At 33.8% G+C, this 10,931-nt stretch overlaps 1 protein-coding gene across 1 annotated transcript; it reads right to left on the bottom strand.

Moving 5' to 3' along the window:
- Positions 1 to 3,698: 3,698 nt before the first annotated feature.
- Positions 3,699 to 7,098, bottom strand: LOC111698537 (alpha,alpha-trehalose-phosphate synthase [UDP-forming]; the record flags this gene model as incomplete). The annotated part of the gene is given in 10 exon segments (XM_023468890.1): positions 3,699 to 3,915; positions 4,023 to 4,231; positions 4,312 to 4,622; positions 4,716 to 5,041; positions 5,097 to 5,280; positions 5,520 to 5,939; positions 6,009 to 6,350; positions 6,431 to 6,502; positions 6,579 to 6,874; positions 6,933 to 7,098. Coding segments are annotated over 10 exon segments (2,340 nt in total). The 3' UTR covers positions 3,699 to 3,874.
- Between the last annotated feature and the right edge of the window lie 3,833 nt (positions 7,099 to 10,931).

Below are 10,931 nucleotides of genomic sequence, written 5' to 3'. Positions count from 1 at the left end.
AAAAAAAAGCATACTCTAGTAGAACTAGTGTACTCTAGTAAAACTATAGCTTACTATAGTAGAACTAGTATACTCTAGTAGAAATATAGTGTACTTTAGTAGAACTATGGCGTACTCTAGTAGAACTATAGTGTACTCTAGTAGAACTAAAGTGTACTTTAGTAGAAATATAGTGTACTCTAGTGGAACCAGTGTACTATAGTAGAACTATAGCGTACTCTAGTAGAACTAGAATACTCTAGTAGAACTAGAGTGCACTTTGGTAAGAATAGCATACTCTAGTAGAACTAGAATACTCTAGTAGAACTAGAGTGCACTTTGGTAAGAATAGTATACTCTAGTAGAACTATTGTACCCTACTAGAACTAGTGTACTCCAGCAGAACTATAGTGTACTCTAGTAGAAACAGAATATATTGTAGAACTAGGATATTATATCAAAATTAGTCTACATAGTTTGGTAATGATGCGAGCTTGTATTATCTCTGGATTAAACTGAACTACTCTTGTCTCCTGGGGGGGAGCGGAACCCTGTGTTAGATTACTGGATAAGGATTAGTGACTAAATCTGTAGTTTATCCTATACCTTGGAGCTCTAGTTCATTGTAAACCTTCCTTCTTTTACACTCTCATCTGCCCATTATTCTTTATATAGACACTAGCTTGGAAACCCAGCTTGACCTGGAAACTAAATTTTTGCTGTAGTCATCCCAGTCAACATAGAATTTTTAAACCAAACTAAGAACATTTCCGTAGTTCTACCGAGTTCCCTAATCAAATTTTGAGGCAAATCGGCCCGGGGTTCATGAATTTTTATCGTACATCCGAACAAACGGACAGGATTACTACTTTATATATAGATATACTAGTTTAGAAACCAAGTTTTGTCTAGAAACAAAATTTTCGATAGAAACGTCAACCCACTCAACTCAAAATTTTCAAACTAAATTATAAGAACATTCCCGTGGTTCTACCGTGTTCCCAATCAAAATGTTTGGCAAATAGGTCCAGAATTCTTGAGTGTGGACACTCAAACAAACAAATAGATATTACTTCTGTATGTACACTGTATAGATATACTACCTTCACTCTAGTATGCCGATTCCATTAGCGCCTGATCCAATCAGGGTTGAGTAATGTGTTTGTTGTCTATTCTGAACCAATGGAAATAGTATGGCAGTGACATCTATCTTTCTATCTATCTCATTATCCAATCAGAGTTGTGAATCCTTCAATCGGCGCTATCAGTAAATGGAAATATTTACTTCTACTGAAACCATGGTGGGCCTTCTAAACCCAGTTTTACGTGGAAATCTAAACTTTCCTTATAAAAATTCAACCCAATACATGTCTAAACCTAGCTAAGAACATCTAGGCAAATGGGTCAAGGGGTTCCTTAGTTATGATCGGACAAATAAACAAACAGAGCTTACTTGTTGATATATATATACAGAACCTACAATATCTATGTATATATTAAAGGTCTGACACGATGTTAAGGAGATTAATGTGAGGTTTTTATTTCTCAGCCCTGTAGATTCGAAGCCAACCGGCTTTTTTAACGATAGTAGTGGATTGGAGGGAGATGGGACCCTACTCGAACTTGGGCTTAATCTGAACTCTAACAAGAAACCTTCTAAACCTGATAAGTTTAAAATAAAACCTTTTAAATATTTTAACCTAATCATTATGCTTAATATTTAAATTGTGTTCGGTAAGCATGAAGTTGTGAGTATATAAAAACAGAATCAGGGTTCATTACTCAAACAAACAGAATTCATTACCACATTCTTCAGGTTCTCAGTTTAAAGATATGTAAATTAACCGCAACCTGAACAACTTCAGAGTTTCTCTTCTTCTCTTAATAAATCACATTATCTTGAATATATTTGTATCCCAGGTATGTAAATCCATATGAATTTTTATTTATATAGTTTATGTATAATCATGTAATCAGGTGGAGACGTGTATATTGGTATATTTGTATATAGGGTTGAGTATATCAAGTTCATCATCTTGTATCAGATTACAATCAATCCCTGTATTAAATGATGTGTTGGTTAAACGTTCTGTTTAATTTATTCCAATACGTATTCCAATAGTAGATAGACTCTACAAAAATTATAAGTAAATTCTATAATCAAACATTAGTCAAATTAACCCCTGTGTTGTATAATAAATCCCTCTTTCTTTTATATAATCTTCACTAAAATAAAATTATAAATTCCAAAAACTTTTCTAGAACAATGAAATTTACAAACTGACTTTTCACTAAGAAGCATGAATTTGATGGGCATTGAAAATTCAATTATATAAATATTGTACACGATGCTAAATATGTATGATTTTATTACGCCTTTATAAACATCAAATGAGAGCAATGTTTTTATTCTGTGGGACCATACAGATGAATGTGTTTACCAACATTATGAATATCAATCACTTATATTCCCTCTTTTAGACAATATACATTAAATATGGTTAATAGGCTGATCCCAGGGATTGTAGAATGGAGGAATTATATTTAACCATGTTGCTGAATCTTGGAACCAATAATAATATCAACTGGAATTGGAAGTCAAGTTCTACCCTAGAATCAACATGTAAACTTACCGTATGTACCTACATAGTAAAATATATATTTGCCATTTTATCTTTATATATAATAAAGCTCTTTGCTCATATATACAGGGTATGAACGGTGTTCTTAGACCAAATTGAATAAACTTTGAAATGTCGTTTTTTTCTTTGTATAATCATACATTGATAAGCTAATTCAAATTCAATCAGAGCTGGGAACTTTAGAATTGGATACTTGTAATCCGAATATCCGATGTGGTAACTTTTAATTTCTTGCTTAATACAATCTTTTTTTGGATTTAGTAAAGAAAAATCAAAAACCGGTTTTTGAAAATTATATATGTATAGTATTTTTAAAAGGGCGTCTACCCAGATTTGAATCCCCTCTATTATTTTGTGTGGTCTTGGGTCCAGAAAGTTGTCAACAGAACCCCTTACAACACAACACAGTTATTTATCACTGAATTTATGATATACCTCGCGCAAAAGTCGTCAGTGCCTGCTCTAGCTTCATAAAATGCATGGTGTAGGTCGTTGCTGCATAATTCGACTTTATTAGATAAATATTTTTGTTATGACTAAATAAACATCTTTTTCTAAAAAAAAAGCTTTATAAAAATCTTTTTTTGTCAGCTTTAGAGAGATTTCAATTTGGTCTACGAACACCGCACGCACCCTGTATATTTTTATATTCTAGCAAAAGCTGGACAAACGGATGGACCAAATTTGTTGACATTTTTTTAGGGATCTCGTGGGTATCCCGGAGGTTGCATGGGCTGAAAAGATTAAACTTTTAAAATTTTTAGAGGCCACACCGGGAACTTCAGCTAAAATCATAATGATACTAAGCGCGGGTAAATGGCAGGAGTAACTATGACTGTGAATATGCCAAGCATCTGATATAATTGCATATAAATCTCCATGCTACGTTCTGATCTAATATGTGTTGTGTATACATATAGTACACATTCTACTGTAAATAGACTAGAGAAATTGTTTTCTCCAGATTTATCTACATTTGTGTATCGCCATAGTTGTTGGTTAATCAATCATTTTATATCATCTTTATATAATATCTACACTTCCTTCTACCTTCATCAATGGATTTGTTGCAAATGATTAGTATTTAGATATATATTTTTAATGAATATAGGTTTTCTATTTCTAATCCTGAACAAAAAATAGCATTTTTATAGGTTCATTTTGAAATTACTATAACACTAATATAACTCTCTACTGATATTTGTAACATAGATTATATTTTTGAATAATTATACGTCTCCATGATTAGGTTTCTATATTTCCACCTCTCGCTGCACTTGTTCAACTCGTAATTCTAAAAACATATTGAATTACACACAGACACAGTAATGGAATTCAAATATGCAATATACATATGTAGAATATACATTTAAAACATAGAATATTATTGATTATTAATACCAATTTCAGTGTCAACGCCAGATCTCTTAACCACAGTATGCTCAACCCACTCGAGGAGTTTAACTACTGAATCTGTTCCAGGAAGAATCCTATCTGCATTCGTCATGCTCAAGGTAGAGCTCGAAATTTTAAAGGAGAATCCAAGTCCCTTTAGATCACGCATAGCATCCTCATCAGTTACATCGTCTCCTACGTATATCACACGAACCCTGAACATTTTTGAAATTTAATATAAGGAAAAGTTTGCCAAATACAAACAAGGGAAATAATAATCTAAGTATAGTCTTACTTTTGGGGCCAATCCTTTCCAAAAGCATTCTTCAAAATAAGCATAGAGGCTTTTCCTTTATCCCATCCAAGGTCAGGTTTACTCTCTAGGGCACAGTGTGCCGTTCCAATCTTGAATCCTGCCTTGGTTACCATATTTTTAACTTTGGATATGAGAGGTTCTCTCTTTTCAGTTGGAACATTTCTGTAATGCCAGGTTACTATAACTCCCTTGTTCTCTACTGTAGCCCCGAAAACACAGCATTCCTTCTCTATTTGACGGAGTAGAGTTTGTGTCCGTTCTTCAAGGTTCTCTGGTATTGGATGATTGTACTAAATATAATATTCTTATTTTTCTGTTTTGTTCATATATTAAAAACTAAAAGCTTTACTGAAGTATGATAGTATCCAATTATAAACCCTTACTGTTGATTGATCAGGATGTATTATGTTGAGCCCATGGTTTCCAGCATATGTTATTCCTGGTATTCCAACCTTACTCATCACGTCCTCCACTCCCCTACCGCTTACTATTCCAATGAAAACATTTGGTAGTTGAGACAATCGTACAAGAATATCCTTTGTGGCGGATGGCAGAGCTGCGTCCTTAGGGTTGGATACAAGAGGAGACAGGGTTCCATCAAAATCAAGGAGAAGAGCTAAACTGAATCCGTCCTCAATGAAGTCTCCAAGACATCCTTGAAAGTCTTCTGCTTGAACTAAGAGAGAATCAGACGGCGAAATCTCTTTACCTAATAAAACAATATTGCAATGTAAATTATTAACTAAAAAATCAGAAATCATTACCATCTTCTTGAATTAGTTCGGAAATAGCTTGAATAAATTTTGCCATCCATTGCTCCACATTATTAACTCTCTCTTTTGAGCGCAGAGCATTCATTCTTGCCTCCCTTTCATTCTCTGGCATCTGTAGAGCTCTGTGGATAGTTTCAGCAACTGTTTCCAACTCATATGGGTTAACAAGAAGTGCCTGTATAAATATATGTGTTAAGTATATATTTTGACATCTTGTATTCTTGTTATATTTAAACTAAAAATTAGCAATTAGGTAAATGTAAGATGTAAGTATTTGTAATTCCAAAAAGGTCCAATAAACCCGATCACTGCACAATTATAAGGATGATGATCTGTAGGATCTTTTTCCATTAACCTTTAAAAAAATGCCCAGCTAAACTTTGAGTGATTATAAATTTAATAATTTACTCAAACCTCTTTCATCATCTCTCCGGCTCCAGCAAATGGTGAAAGGATTAGAACTCCTGGTTTCCTGGTCCTACATGCTACAAACTCCTTTGCCACTAGATTCATCCCATCTCGGAGTGGAGTAATCAGTCCTACATCTGAGTCCCTGTAAATTCCCGCAAGCTGGCTATGGGAGAGAGATCCATAAATGTATCTGATAGGAGACCAATAAGCTGTAGAAAATTTACCATTTATCCGTCCCACCAACTGGTCCATCATATCCTTCAATTCCTGGTACTCCTGAACATCTGTTCTACTGGGGACTGCAACTTGGAGAAGAACCACATTATTGATATACTCTGGATGAGTTGAAAGAAGAATTTCAAATGCTTTAAACCTATTTACAAGTCCTTTGGTATAATCAAGCCGGTCAACTCCAAGGATAACCTAAACATGCGTATTTTAGAGAAATAAATTCAATAAAAATGTTTTATATTAAGTCACTCTGATACTTACTTGAGTGTCTGAGCAAAGAGTTTGCTCCGCCTTATCAGCCAGATCCTCGAAGCGGGAAAATGGTATACTGATAGGATGAGGCATCACCCTGATACATCTTCCTCCCTTGTTGACTCTATAGGTTCCTTTGGTTCCAGGTTCAACCTTGCATCCTAAACCTCTTCGGCAGCAGTCAACAAAGTTTAAACAGTAATCATCAACATGGAACCCAACCAGATCACAATCCAGCAAGGCCTGGATCACCTCCCTGTTCCATGGTAGGATTTTAACCATGTCCCAGGTGGGGAATGGAATATGGAGAAAAAAACAAATCTTACAATTCAGATTCTCGGCGGAGGCAGCCTATTATATGTAACATTAAAATTCAGTATTTGGATAAAAAGTTTTGAAAAATCAGTATTAATCTAATCTATTTGTTAAACCTGTCGGATAATAGTTGCAGCAAGAAGAAGATGGTAATCCTGGATCCATACTATCCCAACTGTGTCGCTGTTCTGAAATTAGTTTGTCAATTCAAGATTAAAACTTTCAAATATAATAGAATATATCTATCTCAAATTATACACTTACAGAATGATTTTTTCTCAGGTCGTTCAATGTTGCCTGAGCAAACTTCTGATTGACAGTTTTGTAAGCTAACCAATATGTTTGGTTAAATATAGCCTTATCAGGCATGCTATGGAACAACGGCCATAGGGTTGCATTGCAACATCCGTTGTAATACATCTGAAATTCCCAATCAGTCAGATTAACAGGACGGATTTGTCCAGATTTGAGTCCGGCGGTTGGACTGCGATCAGAGGGCAGGGATTCAGGAATAAGCTCTCCTTCGGACAAACCCGGGCCTGCCCATCCTATCCATGTTCCTGAAAATACAGAAATTTCGTCAAATAACTTTACTTAACAAGCATTAGACATGACTACCGTTGGTTTCTATGACTACTGGAGCCACCGCTGTAACCAGGCCTCCGGCAGCAGGTACTCGACAAAGAGAACCGTCAGGCCCACGCTTCAAAGTAAAGGGAAGCCGATTTGAAATCACGATCAGGTTGGATGAATTCATTGTTCCAATTGTAGACTGGCAACTTTCCTGAATGTTCTAGAAGATTTTTTAATTTTGTTTCCCGGATTTTAGTAAAATAAATTGAGCCTTTTCACCAAACAAAACTTTCTTTTTCATCACTTATTCAGGAAAAATATTAATTTATAATAACACATTGTTTTCATGATATTTTAAATCATATATATTGTTTTTATTTGTATACATACCCATGATTTTATCTAACATAATGGCTGATCTGTCAACCCCAGTTTCTCAGAGATCTATTGCTTGTATCTTTATCACGTTTTCATGTGTCCCAACCTTGGGAACAATACAGTCTTTGGTTTTCTTTCAGGGTTTGTGTGTATTAGCTCGATAAATAAAAGAAGTAACTCCATCTAAATTATATTCAGTGAAAGTATTAAAGTCTAATACAGGTGAAATGAATTGAATTAAAATTTTGAAGGATATAAACTTATTATTTGTATATGTACTTGTCTTATGCGTGATTTTAGAGTTCTAACCCCCTGTGGATTCCTGAACAGATTTTCAGACCACACTTTAATCTTCTCTCATGTACTCTATATGACTAAATATAATATATATATGTGTAAAAAAAAAATGAAAGAATGTGAAAAAGCATAAAAATATGAAAGGTGGCTTTGCACCACAAAGATGTTTCACCCCCTTTTTAATGGAGGTTTTATGACAAAACAGCTAGTAACCTAGAAAAACAATTTTAATATATTTGTTTTAAACCTGTGAATTAAGATTTAATTTGCACCCAATAACCAATTTGTTTAACTCAGAGTTCAACAAATAGGGAGGAGGGAAACCAAAATATTGACCCTGAGATAAAAAGCTTTCACACATTTATTCGCCTTCTTGAGCAAAAAAAGTAACATCTATTTATGATTTGAATTAAAAATATTTTGAGTCTTAAAATGGAATCTCCTAAAATATCACTTTGAATCCAACTTTTAACACAGTCTTGAATTTGCGAAGAATCTTCAACATTAAGGTTTTGCATTACAATTTTGCAAGATTCTGTGATTTTCAAATTTCATTGTATTTAAAATCATTCTACGCACTTTGCGCTAATGTTCACTCCTACGCTTTTTCAGGGGCTTCATAAGTTAAAAGGGTACTTTTAGATTTTATAAATTAATTTGCAGAGATTTTAGAGCGGATGGGTAGGGGGTTATGACAACCCTGCAAAACATTTAAATTGTTTTTGAGCAAATATTCGTTAAAGCCAGTCAGATTTTCTGTTGACAGCAATTCTCTTCTCCGTCCCTAGCCACTTCATTCAATCACTGTCTCCCTAACATTCTACCTTTCCTTTCAAAACTTGTCTAAACTGTCTTTCTCGTTCGTTCCGGCTCAACGTTTTTTGCAAATCTTTTTTCTATCTCTTGTTAAATCTTTATTTATATTTTCACCACTGTCAAAGTCTGGTTTGAATTCTATTTGTCTGTTGTCTGGTTGGGAAGGATTGAGCATGTCAAACGTAGAATGAGAAACTGTGACGAGACGATCAACTGTAGGGGTGTGGCCGTCGTATGTTAAAAGGGGAGGAGTACTTAGGAGTATTTGCAAATGTGCATAAAAATGCAAAATCATGCACACAGAATATAGACATCATAGATACATTTTCAAAAAATACAAACTTAAGTATTATCCCCTTAAATGTATACTTTTTAACAAAAAAACACTAATTGAGTGATTAAGATAATTTTCTTTTATATACATGAAAAATTTAAGATAAATAGTATGAAAAAAAACCATACATCCAGACTGTTCTGAAAATTTGCATAAATTTTTAAGACTGGGTCAACTTTAAAGTGTCGCAATTTCTCGGCTTTTAATTTTTCCTCACTAACTCACCCATATGTTTTTGCAGCTCTAGACAAGTATATTTTAGAACTAGAAAGAAGAGTGGTATTTTGATATTTACGATGCAAGAAATATTATTTTTTAAATCTAAACCGTCTAGTTGGTGGGAGAAAGGTCACTTTAATCAGGGAAGGGGAGAGAACTAGAGCATGTATTATAGAAAGGGTGTAAAGAATGAGAACCTTGAGAGTTTCATGTTATTATGATTGTATTTTAGCATACACGTTACTCAAGAAGCATGCAAAGAACGTAAAGTATTTAGGGGGAGCACTTTAATATAATAAATAGTGTAAAATATAACATGCGGTGGGCGACATCAGAAGAGAGAGAGAGGGCTGTAGAAATAATGTGCTTAATTTAAAATTACATACAGTGTTTCCCAGAAAACTATGGAATGATTGAAGCAATAAAAAGACGACATCCAATTTTATGTTTTCTGGTTACCTTTATAAGAACGGTTAAATTGATTAAGTTAGCTTTTTTAGATAGTTTAGTAGATTTGTTTATTTATCAAAGTGCTCTCTAAGCCAATTCTTGACGTTCCATGAAATGATAAACCTCCGGTCATTGTTTTTTTGTACATGAAAACTATTACCTTCAGTGTATTTTATTCAAACCCATATCTCTAATCGGAAAATCTTAAATAGTCATTTAAGCTTGAAATGGATAGAATTGTTTGGTTAAGTTGTTGCACGATCTTAAAGATGTTTAACAGATATTCGATATTTAATATTCATAGAACATGAGATATATCAAGTGTTATATTTTCATATTCCTAGGGCCTTGAACTTCATATCAGACCAAACACAGAGGATTTCATACGGAGTGAAAATTACAGTTCATTGTCTGAGTCATTCGGTAGTGTTTACAATGATCTGAGGCAACTCCGGGTTATGAATCAGCCAACACTCAGAGTAATCTTCCAGCACTCAGCACTCATTCACACTTCAACCCAGAAGCACTGAGTATTCAACTAAAATTGGGAGAGTAAAATATTGATATAAAAATATATATTTATAAATTTATACAAATGAACATATCTGCATATAAATCTTAAATTTATTTTTTCTGTTGATATTTTTGTATAGCGTTAAGTGAGCAGTATCCTGTCATATACAGTGCACAGTATCCTGTATATCATTGAACCCTTATATACCTAGACAAGTGTATATACAGTGCACAGTATCCTGTATATCATTGAACCCTTATATACCTAGACAAGTGTATATACAGTGTACAGTATCATGTATATCATTGAACCCATATATACCTAGACAAGTTATATACAGTTTACAGTATCATGTATATCATTTAACCCATATATACCTAGACAAGTTTATATACAGTTTACAGTATCCTGTATATCATTGAACCCATATATACCTAGACAAGTTATATACAGTTTACAGTATCATGTATATCATTTAACCCATATATACCTAGACAAGTTTATATACAGTTTACAGTATCCTGTATATCATTGAACCCTTATATACCTAGACAAGTTTATATGCAGTGTACAGTATCCTGTATAATATCATTGAACCCTAGACGAGTTTATATCATTAAACCCTGTAGTTTAAACAAGATTCTTTCCTGTGAGTCCTGCTGTATAAGAAAAAATAAACTAATGTAAAAGGTTGAAACATGATTGCACAAAACTCCAGACTTTTCTTCCAGAAGTTATCATAAAACAGTGTTTACATTTCAAGTCCTAATTCTGATACTATAGTTCTAAATATAGATGAGATAATAACAGAATTGTATAAGATACTAATTTCTCCTGCTCTATTTATATTGAAAAGCAGTCTCCAGATTATGTAAACTAGTAAACTTATAATATCCAATATCTGCACGAGTTTACAAACTAGGACCTGGAGTCCGCCTGATCACCAAACCAACCCATTATCATATATACACGCTACTATTCATTCAAACACATCTTCAAATCCAGTATGACTGAGGACTCAATAAAAATGTTTTTT

This window comes from Eurytemora carolleeae, unplaced genomic scaffold (assembly GCF_000591075.1).
Source record: "Eurytemora carolleeae unplaced genomic scaffold, Eaff_2.0 scaffold33, whole genome shotgun sequence".
Classification (NCBI taxonomy): Eukaryota; Metazoa; Arthropoda; class Copepoda; order Calanoida; family Temoridae; genus Eurytemora; species Eurytemora carolleeae.
The sequence above is the reverse complement of the archived record's forward strand: the minus strand, read 5'-3'. Positions and strand labels throughout refer to the sequence as shown.